At 45.0% G+C, this 17,568-nt stretch overlaps 1 protein-coding gene across 1 annotated transcript in view; it reads left to right on the top strand.

The window, feature by feature from the left end:
* The window catches only part of kif16ba (kinesin family member 16Ba), a 57,614-nt gene that overhangs the window by 22,011 nt on the left and 18,035 nt on the right, over positions 1–17,568 (top strand). Inside the window, 11 exon segments of the mRNA XM_034189311.1 lie at positions 1,942–2,117; positions 2,674–2,739; positions 3,064–3,122; positions 4,015–4,135; positions 6,110–6,161; positions 6,457–6,594; positions 6,713–6,749; positions 6,751–6,793; positions 8,109–8,197; positions 9,040–9,093; positions 15,892–17,223. Of these exon segments, the coding sequence (XP_034045202.1) occupies positions 1,942–2,117; positions 2,674–2,739; positions 3,064–3,122; positions 4,015–4,135; positions 6,110–6,161; positions 6,457–6,594; positions 6,713–6,749; positions 6,751–6,793; positions 8,109–8,197; positions 9,040–9,093; positions 15,892–17,223 (2,167 nt within the window).

Raw genomic sequence — 17,568 nt, 5'->3', positions numbered from 1 at the left:
AGCTGAAGTCTCCCTTGTTCCTTTGGCAGAAATGAGGGGAGAGTCATTCTCACACACACACACACATAGAGAGAGAGAGAGGTGGTCCAACTGCATGCAAGAAGAAGCAAAATGAAGTTAACTGGTGCATTATTTATGTATAATACAAACACCTCATTAATGAGCAAATGCTTACGGGCTATTTAGTGTTATTGTATGAGGCACAAAGAACTCGAGTAAACTGCTTCTTGCACATAAGAAAATGTATGTGCAGAACTAAACGTGTGCACATTACCTCACTAACTGTAAATAAACATTTTAAAACTCCTGTATATTTTTAAAACATTATAGTTAGCCTTATCTTAGCCTACCTGTCCTACTCCTTTCTAGGGATGGGTATTAAGATTTTATCGATATTGATGCCATTATCAATTCAGCTTAACGATCCGATTCCTTATCGATTCCCTTATCGATACCTCCCATGAATTTTCTGTGTACTAAAAGTAGGTGTTACAGGTTTTCTATGTCGACAACGTTTTATTGAGTCTTAAAGTAAATAAATATGAACTTGGTCACTGGATCTTTGATCTCTGGACATAAATAGAAATAAACAAAATCTGTAGTTTTTCTCAAAAGCATTTCCTTTCAGACATTAATGGTATGAATGTCTCTCCTTACCTACAGTCTTGGGCTGCTGCACGTTAGCGCAGGACGTCTTATTTTGGGAGGAAAAAACATTTTGATCGATTGCAGTTTATTGGTTGTATTACAACATTTGGAAAGAGGTGTCATTTGATTTAAATGGCGATTCGCTTGAAGTTATTAATTCTAAGCAGACTCTATCTTTCTAACTTGACTCAGTAGAGAGCGGTGCAATGTTTGGAGCAACGCAACGGAGGACGATTCTCATTTCTTTCTCGCAACAAGGCAGGAGTCCCAGTTAGTCACTTTAATCCACACAAAAGTGACTCACATTGACATATTTAATGGCTTTAAGAGGCGTTAAGAAGCGGAATTGCCACATCTGAAGAGGAGCGAAGCAAAGAACCAATGAAGCAGCGGGTCGGAGCACTGCTTCGTTGGTTCAAGTTTCAAAGCAGAGCCGCAATGCAGAAATGGTTGATTAAAGAGCCGCTGCAGGGTCTGTAAGCAAAAAGGCTATTGATATCGGTGGATCGAATCATTTCTTAACAATAATTGAACAGAACCGGTTTTCAATACCCAACCCTACTCCTTACTATTGTGGCCATCACACAAATTGCAAACAACTGGAGTGCAGAGCAGTATGAAGGTTATTCCCTCTCTTTATTTGAGTGCAGGCTTTCAGTATGAGGCAAATGATTTATTAATTTCACTTGTTCTTAATGCAGGTCCTCCTTCAGATCTTCTTGTTTTACAGAGACTGGCATCCAGCTTAATGGTGCATTGCTGTCACATTCTGCTGTGGAGTGTGGATCAGACAGGACCTCATTCAGATCTGTATACAGGGCAGCTTGCTACGCGTGTAGACGGTACCATGTTGTGGCCATAGATAATACAGCAATTTTTTCACATACGAGTTGCAGGAGAACAAGTTAAAGCAAAAAAAAAAAAGGGACTTGTAGTCCAAAAATGATGGAGTCTTTGAGACGTAATACGCCCACATTTCACCTGTTTGAGACTGGGAGAGGGTTATTGTTTGGAGGTGAGGGTGGACCAGTTCTCCACCTGGATGGTTCAGTATGATAGTGGACATGATGTGTGCAGCACCGGCGCGTGGCCTTCGACCTCGGTGTGTGTTTGGTTTTATTTTAAACGGACACTGTATATCAGAAACAAGCTCTTCTATGTCCTAGGGAACAAATTAAGGTTTGTCATTTTGGGAGAGTGTTTCTCTGACCAGAGTGACGGGTGTCTCGCTCTCTTTCAGCAAAAGATGATCTGGATTTGCTCTTGACCTGGTAAATGTCTCTCTCACTGCAGCCATTTCTCCTGCTGACGTGAACTATGGTGAGACGCTCAGCACGTTACGCTACGCCAACCGAGCCAAGAACATCATCAACAAGCCCACCATTAACGAGGATGCCAACGTCAGGCTGATCAGAGAACTGCGAGCTGAAATCGCTCGGCTGAAAGCTCTGCTGGTCCAGGGGAACCAGGTGTGAGCCAGAGACATTTTGGGAAAGTTAAACTGATAGATGGCTGAAAAGCTTCAGAAAGGTTTAATTTTTACAGTTGTGTTTATATCATGTCAGAAACAGTCTTTTAGAAGTTGTGTTCCATTTCCCCAGAAGTAAAGGAAATGCCTTCAGGCTACTTTTGTTCCACCAGAAGACTAAAATCCAGTAGCATCACATTAAGTTGTTTGTAGTTTTTAAACTTACACAGTTCAAATGACTTTAAGGATGGTTTAGCGTTAGTTTTGATAAGTTGATAGCTGTTCAGGAACAGGTCTGATCTGGTTTCTCAGCTTTGTTTCACATGGTTGTTTCAGCTTGAAATAAACTGAAAGAGATGAGGCTGGTCGAGAGTTTGTTACAGTGAAAATAAATCAGAGTTCATGCAACGACTTTCTTCCAGGGGACAAACTCGAGGGGACAAAAAGGATCTGGTTCTTCTGGTTTTGGCTTGAGTGTAACGTCTTTGTGGTTCTGCTGTCTTGAATCATCAGAAAACCTTTGATTCATCTTGATGGTGTTTGTGGTTTGTTGCCAGATCGCTCTGCTGGATTCACCCACTGCTTTGAGCATGGAGGAGAAACTGCACCAGAACGAAGCCCGAGTAAGTCTGAAGCCCTGAACCTCACTGCCAAGTTCAAAGTCTGAAGGATTTAATCCAACGCTCACTCACTTTATCAGTGTAAAGTATCTCATTTTGATTCAGATTTGATGGACTTGCTCGACAATACTTCAGGTTTAGATTTTCAGAGTGTGCAGTTTGATCATCAAGAGCCCGGTCCAGGAAGGACGGAGTCCAGCCTGAAGACACACCGAAACAGAGGCCACTTGATCGTATTGATGATGATGTCTGCTCAGGCTTTAAGGTCCCTGCAGGTTTGGATCACCCAGCCATGCACGGTTGGCTCTGATGACTTTGTGTTTGCAGGTTTTGGAGCTGACTAAAGAGTGGACAACAATGGAATGAGACACAGAAACATCCTCAAGGTAACCGATTTCTATTTGTCAGAGATGACTGTTGTAAAAATGCTCATTGTGGCTCGTTCTGTTTTCCATCATCACAAATGGAGGAGGTCTGGATGTCCATCCACTCAGCAACATCCTTCAGTTCCTCCTGGAGGAGCCGAAGTGTCTCCAGGACAGATGACATAATTGTAATCCCTCCATGGAGTTTTGGGTCCCAACCTGAGGTCCCTGCATAGGGAAGCATCTTAAAAAATGTCTTGGTTGATTCTTTGTCCTGGCGGGCCTCTACAATCCATGCATCAGTGCAGATGGAAGCCTGTATCTCCCTGTGCACTTCATGCTTCATTCTGACCTTATTTGAGTGTAAGATCCCAGGAGGATCCTGGACCTCCTTCACTAAGTTTGGTTTCTGGTCCAGTGCTGTGATCTTTCTTCTGGAGATGCTGATTCTGCTCAAAGCTCCAGTTAGCAATAGAGGTTCTGAAGAAGTCTTCAGAGCTGCACCATCTGAGAGGCGTGATCATATGACCTCATAAAAGATGTTCTGAGCCTTTTCTGCACTTCAAGATTCTTCACACAAACTCTGTGACATGATGTTTGAACTTGGTGAGAAAATGTTTGACCTTCTGTCGAGGAAACGGATTAATGACGTCCAAAACCCTCTTCAGGATCCTGAGAAAAGTTGTTTTTCTGAAATCATCTGCTGTGGCGTCGGACACAATGAGGCTGTCTCATGTTTTATTTTATGTCTTCTTTTTATTTGTGTGCATGTGTGTTTACGTTTACGGTCCACACACTTCCTGTTTCAGTCCACCAGCTGCTCTCAAACTCAAACAAGATTCCAGGTTTAACATGTTCCTATTTCAGATTTGTCACCAGAATCACAGGAAGTTTAAAGTCCTCGTGTGCACAGGAGGAGACTCTGGCCTCTGAGGAAGGAGGGGATCGGGGTGGTGCTGGACTCTGAGCTGCCTCACCTCATCGGCATCGACGACGACCTCCTCAGCACCGGCATCATCCTGTACCATCTGAAGGTAAGACTTCACCTGGACCACTGGACCTGGGAGCAGTTTGCATCTGAACCCTTTCAGCATAAACCGGCAATAGCCCCCCCCCCCCCCCCCCCCCAATCAAAACCTCGATTAAAGGATAATCAGATTATCACAAAAACTGTCTGTAAACCAACACATTTAGCTTTGACTGAAAATGAATTTATTTATTTATTTGATTTCCTGTCAATGATTTGAAACAGACTATGAGCTGTTTAGTCACATGGTACAGCTCCTCCCACATATGTCACAAAGAGTTCTTGAAAAATGTTGTTGAGGACCAGTTTCATCACTTTAAACAGTTTATTTCTTGGCCGCTGGCCTCCGGGGTCTCTGGCTTCTGGGGCCGCTGATCTCTGGGACTGTTGGTGTCTGGGTCCCCTGGCCTCCGGGGACGCTGGTCTCTGGGACTGTTGGTCTCTGGGTCCCCTGGCCTCCGGGGTCTCTGGCCTCTGGGACCGTTGGTCTCCGGGGCCACTGGCCTCCGCGGTCTCTGGCCTTCAGGGCCTTTGAGGTGTTTGTTTTTACCACATTCTACCTGCGTCTCTGTGTTTCTTCACTCAGTGTTAAGCGTGCTGCAGCTCTTGGGTTTCTTTGGCGCTGTGGTTGGGGGCATGGCCTGCGCTGTGAAGCTCCGTCCTGTCAGTTTGGCAGCTTCTGGCTGAATCTGAGCAGATGGTTCAGCCTGATCCTCTTCAGGGATCATGATGCTGCTTCCATCAGCTCAGGCACAAAGTCCCAGTGGAGGTCATACATGACCATCCTGTAACCCCGCCTCTAAACTGAGATAACCCCGCCTACTCTGATGTCTTCCAGCCCCTGCAGCTACAGTAGTACGAGTCAAGACCTGGAGTCCCTGTAAAACCCTGAAACAGAGACACACCCACCTGTGCACCAGCTGAAATATTTACAAAGAAAGATGGCGCTGTCCGTCTCACACAGTGACGGCTGTGAAGTGGACGAGCGTGTGAGACCATGTACCTGCAGCAGCAGTGACTGGACATCATCATCCCAGGACAAAGTTCATTCAGTGTGTCTGAGGCCTGTGTCTTGTTTATAGTACTGTAACACACAGAGACAACGGCACCCTTTAGTCTAGACAGACTGTCGTGTCTCCGGGAGTTTGACTGATCATCCGCTGACCGTCCGTCTGTATTACAGATAAACGAGAACTTTACAGAGACGGAGCTCGAGCATGGTTCTCTGTTGGTTCCTGGGCCATGTTGGCGTCTCTGGTAAACTGAGTGGGATGTTTGTTCTGGATGTAAACAGCATAAAATCAGTCTGTTATTGACAACAGGGTTGTTACCTTAAAAACCAGACCTGATCAAGTCATGTAGACCAGGTGACCTGTTGGTCGTTCTGTGCCGGTTCTACACTTTGACAGTGAGACCTTGATCTCCTCCAGAAGGTTCTGGACTGAGCAGGATGTTGTGAAGGTAGGAATTTTGCTGTTTTTAGGGGTGTTTTTTCTGGGATCTTCCAGGTCTTCTGGTACATTGTGTTTTTCAGAACTTCTAAATCTGTCCCAACAGGAAAAGCCATCTGGAAACACCAGAAGACAGAAACTCTCAAGGAGAGGTGATGGTCTAGTGGTTAAGCTGTTGGGCTTGAGACCAGAGGATCCTCGGTTCAAATCCCAGCCTGACCAGAAAATCACTAAGGGCCCTTGGGCAAGGTCCTTAATCCCCTAGTTGCTCCTGATGTGTAGTGAGCAAATTGTATGACAACGCCCTCACATTGGGGTGATTGTGAGGCATTATTGTAAAGCGCTTTGAGCGTCTGATGCAGATGGAAAATGGCGATTTTATATGCAGTCCATTTATATAGAAATGGACTTTTACCATAACTTACAGGAAGTTAAGAAGATAGAAAACAGAAAAGGACAACGATGAGTTTGACTTTGACCTGATGAATTTCTAGTGAAGTTTTTTTTTTTTTTTTTTTTTTCTGCTTCAGGAAGGACGGACTTATGTGGGCAGAGAGGACGCGTTCACCGAGCAGGACATCAGTGAGTCTGTCAGCATGTCTGTCTGTGTTTTACCATGAAACAGGAAGGGTTACCTTTACTCTGACCTATGACCGTCTTCAGCAGCCCATCAGATGAGGTCAAACAGTTTGCTGTTAAATTGCCTTTATTCCAACAGTGCAACCTGTTTATGAAGTTGCTATTTTGTTACCAATGAAGTTGTTTGTGTTTATACAAACTCACATTTTCATTACTACCAAATAGATTTTTTTTTCTTCATATTTTATTCATTCATTTTTATCTTCTCGTCTTCATGGTTCTGTTGTTTTGCCGTCAGTCCTGCATGGTCTGGACCTGGAGAGTGAACACTGTATGTTTGAGAACCGGAGCGGCACGGTGACCCTGGTGCCGCTGGGCGCCGCTCAGTGTTCGATTAATGGAGTTCAGGTGACAGAGCCATCACAGCTCAACCAGGGTGAGACACCTGAGCCGGAATCGGAGAAGTCCTTCTGCTTTTGTCCTGATTCTAATAACAGTCCAGAGAAAGCCGGTTTCCTCTGCGGACCTGTTTCAGATGTTTGTTTCTTGTCCAGGTGCCGTCATTCTCCTCGGCAGGACCAACATGTTCCGTTCACCACCCAAAGGAGGCGGCTAAGCTGAGAGAGAAACGAAAGGTGAGACCGTTGCCGTCTGTCAGATTGGACACGTCTCCCCTTTGATTTCTGTGTGGATCTTTGGTTTTTATTGACCAGTTTCAACTTTCTCTCAGTTCCACATACTACGGCGTTATTTTGGTCATTACATTTGGAAAACGAGGCACAGAATGCCGCTAGCATCCTTTGCTAGTTGTTTGTAAACAGTGGCTCATGTAAACACCCAATGTCTCCATCCTGTCCCATGAGGTCACCCTGCTGTAGGTCTGGAGCAGGCAGAAACACTGTTTTCAGGTTTCCAAGGTATAAACCCACCGGGGCCAAAGGTCCGGTGGGTTTATGTCGTAGGTCGCCTGTCTGCCGGCGGCATCTGAAAACATCATCATCTCTGAAACTGCTGAGCCAGTGAAGCTGAAATGTGGCATAAATGTTCCATCCTGTAAGGACACCAAAAATTGTTTGAAGTGATTCCAATCCAACATCAAATATGGCTGCCATGGCAGCCATATTGAAAATGCCACATAGAATCAGAAGAAGTTTTATTGCCATTGCCAGTGAACAGGATTCACAGACTAGGAATTTGCTTCGGTACAAGAGCCATTGGTCAGCAGTTTTTAAAGATTTGTAGCTGAAATTTGGTACAAGGGTAGTTAGTAGGTCTCAACAAAACCTATCTGATGGGTTTTTTTAAAGATGGTTTTTAAAAATTTGACCTTGATATGACCTTTGGAGTTGGTTTTCTAGCTGAAACTGATGTCTTGTATCATCCACCTGAGCTACAGTGCCCGTGGCACTTTTTTTGTATTTTATATGGCGAGATAACACATACACACACACACACACAAAATACAGGAACACATGGCAACTCATACAGGCACATAAAACATAAACCTGTGACAGCTGCTGATTCTGGAGTGGTTCGTCTGCCCTTTGGCTGGTCTTGTTTTTTTTGTCCTGCTGGTGGTCACGCCGTCCTCCTCACCACCATAAGCACTAGCGGGGGAGTCGGTTTAGATGTGTTGCAGGTTGTTTGGGGTTACAGTGTTCCCAGTATCGGGATCAGTGCCGACCCTGACTTGACATGAAGGCGGTGGGTTCTATGGTGTCATGCATGCGGTGAAGCGTGGCAGCAGCAGAGTTTGGTAACTGAACAGTCAGATTTGTAGTGCAGTTGTAAGTTAAGGTAATGAGATCAGGGACTGCGCACTGCTGGCGCGTGTCAGCCTGTCGCGTGTCAACCCATGGGTCTGTCCTCACCTCCTGCTGGCACCCTGATTAAATGAAGTCTGAATTGATGTATGACCTCTGACCTTTCTGATTTGTTGTTTCCTTACAGAGCGGCCTGCTGTCCACATTCAGCCTGTCCATGACAGATCTATCCAAGTCCTGTGAGAACCTGTCCACCGTGATGCTCTATAACCCCGGGTCAGTCCATGCTGATGCAGCTGCATGTTATTACCAGTTCCCTCCTTGCAGCCCCCCACCGCCACCACATGCACCCTGCAGGAGGTCCCAGACCACTCTATCAGGTTTTCTGATCCTGATCAGCCAATAACAAATTGGTGCTATAACTGATCACAATGTAAAAACTCTCCATTACAAGTAACAAACTTTGTCTGATCTTTAGACCCCAAGTTTGGAACCTCTGTTTTTAGGGCATCAGTTTAGTCAGGTTGTTGTGTTTGGTTGCCAGATGAGTTCATAGCGACAGGTGCCCCTCAGCTCGCAAGATAAACTGACAGTCACAGCACCATGCTGCCCCCTGTTGGAGAACAACAGTAAATATAAAATAAAATAATGTTTGTCTCACCATCCTTTTTGGTGGGGTGGGGTGGGGGGAGTGGATTGGTCATGTGACTAAAACCACTGGAATTAATTGTGTGCCCTGTCCCATTGACAGTCTCTTCACAGAGAAGGGCCCCGTCTTCTTCAGGTAGACTCAGTGTTCCACTTGCTGTCTGTTTAAAAAAAAAAAAAAAAAAAAAAAAAAAAAAAAAAAGGCGTGTTGACCCGTCCAGTCTCTTAACCTGAAGTCTCGTTGTCTGTCTGTTGTTGTTTTTGCACAAAGCCCTACTGCTTCTGTCTCCATTTTTAATTTGGCAAAAAACCATAAAACCATTTGCTCTTTTTTTCCCCATTTCATTGTTCTGACATTGTCAGTGTTCACTGCTGTCTCCGCTTCTTAACCCCATATTGTGTTGATTTAATGTGCATCTGTTGTTTTTTTACGATGATAAACAAAGGTTTACAGATGTCTGTGTTTACAGGTTGGAGTTTGAGAGGCAACAAAGAGAAGAACTGGAGAAACTGGAACTGAAAAGGTGCAACAAGTTAATACTTAAAATCAATCAACTTCAATCAACTTTTTTCTTATATAGCGCCAAATCACAACAAACAGTTGCCCCAAGGCGCTCCATATTGTAAGGCAAGGCCATACAATAATTATGAAAAACCCCAACGGTCAAAACGACCCCCTATGAGCAAGCACTTGGCCACAGTGGGAAGGAAAAACTCCCTTTTAACAGGAAGAAACCTCCAGTAGAACCAGGCTCAGGGAGGGGCAGTCTTCTGCTGAGACTGGTTGGGGCTGAGGGAAAAAAACAGGAAAAAGACATGCTGTGAAGGGGGGCAGAGATCGATCACTAATGATTAAATGCAGAGTGATGCATACGGAGCAAAAAGAGAAAGAAACAGTGCATCATGGGAACCCCCCCACAATCTACGTCTAAAGCAGCATAACCAGGGATGGTCCAGGGTCACCCGATCCAGCCCTAACTATAAGCCTTAGCGAAAAGGAAAGTTTAAGCCTAATCTTAAAAGTAGAGAGGGTATCTGTCTCCCTGATCTGAATTGGGAGCTGGTTCCACAGGAGAGGAGCCTGAAAGCTGAAGGCTCTGCCTCCCATTCTACTCTTACAAACCCTAGGAACTACAAGTAAGCCTGCAGTCTGAGAGCGAAGCGCTCTATTGGGGTGATATGGTACTACGAGGTCCCTAAGATAAGATGGGACCTGATTATCAAAACCTTCATAAGTAAGAAGAAGAATTTTAAATTCTATTCTAGAATTAACAGGAAGCCAATGAAGAGGAGGCCAACACGGGTGAGATATGCTCTCTCCTGCTAGTCCCGTCAGTACTCTAGCTGGCAGCATTCTGAACCAACTGAAGGCTTTTTAGGGAACTTTTAGGACAACCTGATAATAATGAATTACAATAGTCCAGCCTAGAGGAAATAAATGCATGAATTAGTTTTTCAGCATCACTCTGAGACAAGACCTTTCTGATTTTAGAGATATTGCGTAAATGCAAAAAGGCAGTCCTACATATTTGTTTAATATGCGCTTTGAATGACATATCCTGATCAAAAATGACTCCAAGATTTCTCACAGTATTACTAGAGATCAGGAAATGCCATCCAGAGTAACGATCTGGTTAGACACCATGCTTCTAAGATTTGTGGGGCCAAGTACAATAACTTCAGTTTTATCTGAGTTTAAAAGCAGGAAATTAGAGGTCATCCATGTCTTTATGTCTGTAAGACAATCCTGCAGTTTAGCTAATTGGTGTGTATCCTCTGGCTTCATGGATAGATAAAGCTGGGTATCATCTGCGTAACAATGAAAATTTAAGCAATACCGTCTAATAATACTGCCTAAGGGAAGCATGTATAAAGTGAAATAAAATTGGTCCTAGCACAGAACCTTGTGGAACTCCATAATTAACTTTAGTCTGTGAAGAAGATTCCCCATTACATGAACAAACTGTAATCTATTAGACAATATGTATTCAAAACCACCGCAGCGCAGTGCCTTAATACCTATGACATGCTCTAATCTCTGTAATAAAATTTTATGGTCAACAGTATCAAAAGCAGCACTGAGGTCCAACAGAACAAGCACAGAGATAAGTCCACTGTCCGAAGCCATAAGAAGATCATTTGTAACCTTCACTAATGCTGTTTCTGTACTATGATGAATTCTAAAACCTGACTGAAACTCTTCAAATAGACCATTCCTCTGCAGGTGATCAGTTAGCTGTTTTACAACTACCCTCTCAAGAATCTTTGAGAGAAAAGGAAGGTTGGAGATTGGCCTATAATTAGCTAAGATAGCTGGGTCAAGTGATGGCTTTTTAAGTAATGGTTTAATTACTGCCACCTTAAGGCCTGTGGTACATAACCAACTAACAAAGATAGATTGATCATATTTAAGATTGAAGCATTAAATAATGGTAGGACTTCCTTGAGCAGCCTGGTAGGAATGGGGTCTAATAAACATGTTGATGGTTTGGAGGAAGTAACTAATGAAAATAACTCAGACAGAACAATCGGAGAGAAAGAGTCTAACCAAATACCGGCATCACTGAAAGCAGCCAAAGATAACGATACATCTTTGGGATGGTTATGAGTAATTTTTTCTCTAATAGTCAAAATTTTGTTAGCAAAGAAAGTCATGAAGTCATTACTAGTTAAAGTTAATGGAATGCTCAGCTCAATAGAGCTCTGACTTTGTCAGCCTGGCTACAGTGCTGAAAAGAAACCTGAGGTTATTCTTATTTTCTTCAATTAGTGATGAGTAGAAAGATGTCCTAGCTTTACGGAGGGCTTTTTTTATAGAGCAACAAACTCTTTTTCCAGGCTAAGTGAAGATCTTCTAAATTAGTGAGACGCCATTTCCTCTCCAACTTACGGGTTATCTGCTTTAAGCTACGAGTTTGTGAGTTATACCACGGAGTCAGACACTTCTGATTTAAAGCTCTCTTTTTCAGAGGAGCTACAGCATCCAAAGTTGTCTTCAAAGAGGATGTAAAACTATTGACGAGATACTCTAACTCCCTTACAGAGTTTAGGTAGCTACTCTGCTCTGTGTTGGTATATGACATTAGAGAACATAAAGAAGGAATCATATCCTTAAACCTAGTTACAGCGCTTTCTGAAAGCTTCTAGTGTAATGAACTTATTCCCCACTGCTGGGTAGTCCATCAGGGTAAATGTAAAATGTTATTAAAAAATGATCAGACAGAAGGGAGTTTTCAGGGAATACTGTTAATTCTTCTATTTCCATACCATAAGTCAGAAACAAGATCTAAGATATGATTAAAGTGGTGGGTGGACTCATTTACTTTTTGAGCAAAGCCGATAGAGTCTAATAATAGATTAAATGCAGTGTTGAGGGCTGTCATTCTCAGCATCTGTGTGGATGTTAAAATCGCCCACTATAATTATCTTATCTGAGCTAAGCACTAAGTCAGACAAAAGGTCTGAAAATTCACAGAGAAACTCACAGTAACGACCAGGTGGACGATAGATAATAACAAATAATAACTGGTTTTTGGGACTTCCAATTTGGATGGACAAGACTAAGAGACCAGCTTTCAAATGAATTAAAGCTCTGTCTGGGTTTTTGATTAATTAATAAGCTGGAATGGAAGATTGCTGCTAATCCTCCGCCCGGCCCGTGCTACGAGCATTCTGACAGTTAGTGTGACTCGGGGGTGTTGACTCATTTAACTAACATTCATCCTGCTGTAACCAGGTTTCTGTTAGGCAGAATAAATCAATACGTGATCAATTATTATATCATTTACCAACAGGGACTTAGAAGAGAGAGACCTAATGTTTAATAGACCACATTTAACTGTTTTAGTCTGTGGTACAATTGAAGGTGCTAGATTATTTTTTCTTTTGAATTTTTATGCTTAAATAGATTTTTGCTGGTTATTGGTGGTCTGGGAGCAGACACTGTCTCTACGGGATGGGGTAATGAGGGGATGGCAGGGGGAGAGAAGCTGCAGAGAGGTTGTATAAGACCACAGCTCTGCCTCCTGGTCCCAACGCTGGACAGTCACAGTTTGGAGGATCCAAGAAAATTGGCCAGATTTCTAGAATGAAGCTGCTCCATCTAAAGTGGGATGGATGCCGTCTCTCCTAACAAGACCAGGTTTTTCCCCCAGAAGCTTTGCCAATTATCTATGAGTCCACCTCATTTTTTGGACACCACTCAGGACAGCCAGCAAATCAAGGAGAACATGCGGCTAAACATGTCACTCCCGGTCTATTGGGGAGGGGCCCAGAGAAAACTACAGAGTCCGACATTGTTTTTGCAAAGTTACCACCCGAATTTAATGTTAATTTTAGTGACCTCCGATGGCGTAACCGGGTTTTGCATACTGCCGGACGTGAATTACAATCCTTACCAAATTTACCTTAGGCCTTAGCCACCGCATTTCAAATTTCCTTTCAAGGTCGCCTCTGCTCTGGCCCCGGAAGACAATTGACTATGGTTGCTGGTGGTCGCTAACTTCACATTTCTCAAAACAGAGTCGGCCAATACCAGAGTGTGATCCTCGGCGGGTGTGTGTCAGATACGAGTGGGAGAAAACGGTTAGAGATGTGAACGGGTTTACGGTGTACACGGGGGCTTCTGTTTAGGGCTACGCTTCCTCCTCACAGTCACCCAGTCAGCCTGCTTTCCCGGCCTGCTCGGGATCTGCCAGAGGGGAACTAACGGCGGCTAAGCTACCTTGGTCCGCACCGACTACAGGGGCCTGGCTAGCTGTAGAATTTTCCACTGTGCGGAGCCGAGTTCCCAATTCGCCCAGCCTGGCCTCCAAAGCTACGAATAAGCTGCACTTATTACAAGTACAGTTACTGCTAAAGGAGGCCGAGGAATAACTAAACATTTCACACCCAGAGCAGAAAAGTGCGGGAGAGACAGGAGAAGCCGCCATGCTAAATCGGCTAAGAGGTAGTAGCTACGCTAAGCTAGCGGATTCCTAAAAACACACAAAGTGAATAATGTGTAAATAATTTAGAGGTGATTCAGCAGGAGTGCCCCAATCAAGGCACCAAACAGGCCATGAAGCAGCACAGGCAACGCACGACAACAGCGAACGCACGACAACGGTGCTAAAATAAAATAAAAATCGACTAAACACGCTGTGGAGCAGCACAGATAACGCACGATAACAGTGCCAAAAAATAAAAAAAAAATAAAATAAATAAAATAAAAACGAAAGCGTTAGCAAGCTAGTTAGCTTGCCAACGCTGATGAAAGTTAGCTGATAAAAGTGCTCCGTCGCGATGTTTCGACCGTTAGAGGTCTTCCTTAGGCGTTGGAGCACAGTAAAAAAGTAAAAAAAAGTCTTGAAAAAGACTGTTAATTCAAGTCCAAAGCAGCAGGTAGCAGTCTCTGTGTAAACAGTCCCAACAGAGAGCCAAAATTCTGAAGTGAATTGAATGATGACGGTGGTGGCACCCACTTTTCTTAAAAAAGAAAAGAAAAAAGATCCACACTGTGGGTGAATTCTGGAGTGGGTCTCTTAGGAACTATAGTTTTAGTTAAGGTGTATTCACACTGACAGATTTGAGTAAACTCATTAGTAATGGATTGAAATAAATCGTCCGGTGACAGATATTACTTAACCCTTCGGTCTCCAGTGGATTTGGAGCTCTAATGGACAGATGACACCACATTTCCTCTGACAACACAAAGAGCCGAATTCAGCAGAATGATTTTCCCCGTTTCCAGACATATATGCGCCCTGGGGGGAGCTGGAATTGAGCAGGATATGCAGAGGTCTGAACTAGAAGGCTGCATTGGGATTGGGAGCAGTCAATTAAAACTTCCCTTTGGGCGGCTATAAATATACACTGCAGGAACAGAAGCGACCAGATGACTTGGTCAACAAAGGAGAATATTGTAAAGTATGCGTGTCCACACACTACTTTCATCTTAAATAATTTAACGGGCAGCAGACAGACACACACAGTGCAGTGAATTACTGTATGCCCATATAAGGGCATGCAGTACCTGAAATGTCACATGAAACTGTCTTTAAACTGAAAACAACCAAATAGTAACGCTATTCCTGATCAGTGCATTAAAAGACATACAGGCCAGGGATTCAACGAAACAAACAATCCCATGAATTCCTTTATTTATAGCCTAAATGATGTGTTTTCTCCTGTGGGACGGGAGAATACACAAAATCAATGCATTTCTATTGTATGCTCAGTGTTTTGCAGGTGCAGGCGGGACTGGACAGACCCATTGTGGGAGCAGGCGGGACTGTAATGCACATGTTGCAGGTGCGGACGGGAATGTTCAGAATTTCAGCTGGAGCGCGCGGTAGCAGGGCAAAGAATAGAGTCCTGCACAGGGCTCTACTGTGAACGCATATATGGCTAGATCGTGATGTCAAACTTCCTCACTACGTTTGTGCACTGTCAGTGTCTTCTCCACTGTGGTGGCACTCACTGAGGCTGCAATGGTGATCACAGAAAATAGTCTTCTTTCTCTTTGGCATCTTATTGCCAAGAGAATCCGCCGGGTGTGCTCTGACATCCTGATTAAAATACACGCACAGGTGTTCTGTCTTTTTTGTCTGTCTTGGTTAAATGAACAGCCACGCTGCATGTTGCTGTGCCTGGAACTTTCCCCTCTTCCCTGGTGCTGAATTAACACTCTGCACTGGAGCTTTGGCCAATCAGAAGCCCAGTCTGAAGCATCAGGACAGGATATGAACACATGAGTATCAGAGAAGAAACAAGCAAATAGAGGACGAAATGGTAAACAAACCTGCAACCATCGGGAAAGCTCTCCAGCTGATGTCCGCTCAAAGTTTTGAGAATGCACAAAAGTTTCTGACAGACTCACTGCACATCAACTAACACGGAACACAATTAACGAGTGAGAAAAGGACTTTTACATAACCAGAACAGACATGAATGGATATCAAAATTTAAAATATGTTACTCGTACGTTTCCTCAATCTGTCATCGTGCAACAGAGGCTTTGCTGCTGTTTTACTACCATGTCAGAGCTGCTGAATTTACGTCACAATAAAAGCATTTTAATGTCAAAGCAGTAGCTACTGCAACACATATTTACTGTGAAACTCACAGCGTCATTACATCAAATGAACAATTGTAAAATAATCATGCAGCTGAACTGATGTTTCAACATTATCATCAGGTTTTAACTGGAAAATGCAAAGAATGACAAAGAAGAATAAGATGGTTTTGGTTTATTTTCCATATTTGGACGTGAACTTTCAAACAGCAGTTGGTGAACTAACGTATTGAATCACGTTTAACTGTTCTGTGTGCTTCTACTGCAGGAGGCTGATCAAAGAGATGGAGGAGAAGCAGCAGAGCGAGAAGGCAGAGCTGGAACGCCTCCAGCAGGAAGTAGAAAGTCAGCGCAAGGAGTCTGAGGAGGTGCAGCAGCGGATCCTCCGCCAAGAGGAGAGCCTCCGCCACCGCAGCCAAGATATCGAGAGTCGCTTGAGAGACTTCCTGGCTGAGAAGGAGCGCTTTGAGGAGGAGAGACGCTATGAGATTCAGGAGCTGGACCTGCAGAGGAGGCGACGGTTGGCGCAGCAGGAGGGTGAAGTCGAGGAGCAGAAGGATGAAGAGCAGCGCAGGCAGCAGGAGGCCGCAGAGCAGACGGAGATCTTCCGTGAGCTGGAGAGGCTGAAGAGGGAACGTGAGGAACAGAGAGTGCGGCTGGAATCTGAACGGTGCCGGCTCGAGGAGCAGGAGCGAGAGCAGCTGAGTCTAGTTGGGAGGCTGGAGGAGGAACTCAGAGAGAGACACAAGGCGGCCGCTGCCCTGCTGACCCGCGAGGACACCCGCCGCCTGGAGGAGGAACGACGAGCTTTGGGAGAGATAAGGGAAGTGCTGCTCCGTGCCAAGGAGGCAGGGGAGCGGTTAGACGTTAAGGGAACCAGCGAGGAGGCGAAAGCTGCCCAGAACCGCTACACAGACTTCAAGGTTGCGCAGGTGAAGGAGCTGGAGCAGCTGGAGGAGGAGCTCCAGCAGCAGAGGGAGCGGCTGGAGAAGGAGGCCGCTGCAGATCGTGCCACACTGGTAGTCTTAGCTCATGGTCTTAAAGAGCGACAGCAGCAAATGAAGGAGAGGCAGGAGAAAGGAGAGCAGGACCCCACGCTGGCACTCCAGGAGGAGCAGCTGGTGAAACAGGCAGAGCATCGCCTGCAGTTTAAGGAGCGTCAGCTGACCAGCTTGAAGGACGGAGTCCTCCCTGCGCTCGCTGAAGAGAAGCAGAGAGCTGTGGAGCTGCTGGAGCGCTGCGGCAGCCACAGGAACGCCGAGAACCCGCCGGGGCTGGACAACACGCTCTACCAGGTGGAGAAGGAGCTGGAGGACAAAGAGGAGAAGCTGAATCTCCACTGGTACAGTGCACAGCAGCTCCAGCAGCTCCAGGAGACCTACGAGTTCACAGCCAATGTGGCACGGCAGGAAGAGAAGGTGAGGAGAAAAGAGAAGGAGATCCTTGAGTCAAAGGAGAAGCAACAGAGGGAGGCCATGGAGCAGGCGGTGGCCAGACTGGAGAGGAGGCACTCTGCTCTGAGGCGCAGCGTCTCCCTGGAGCCCGACTCTGAAGAGCCACAACACCGGAGCTCAGTGCTGAGGAAAGAGGAAAAGGAGAGGTTAGTATGGAGATGTTTCCTGTGTAGATCTGCAGCTACTTCATTTCAAAGGAAAGTAGACGATGAACAATTTTTACTTGAAAGAAGCTTTAAAGCTTTGTGATGGTTGAACCAGTGTCCCGGCCACGTAACGGCCTTGTTTTGGGGTTGGAGACGCTCGCTGCCAGTTTGGACATCAAAAAGTCAACTTGGCTGCCTTCAACCAACGCCCCACTATGCAAACATCACCTGAACCACCACTAGGGGGTCTAGGATGGAGGAATAACTTATAATGGGCCTCGATCCACCCTGACTGAAGGTGGCTCTGCTAACGGGCTGCAAACTCCCGACTTCTGTCTGGGCTCT

The sequence above is a fragment of the Thalassophryne amazonica genome, chromosome 15, assembly GCF_902500255.1.
Source record: "Thalassophryne amazonica chromosome 15, fThaAma1.1, whole genome shotgun sequence".
In the NCBI taxonomy this organism is placed as follows: Eukaryota; Metazoa; Chordata; class Actinopteri; order Batrachoidiformes; family Batrachoididae; genus Thalassophryne; species Thalassophryne amazonica.
This window is presented reverse-complemented; position numbering and strand designations above follow the sequence as displayed.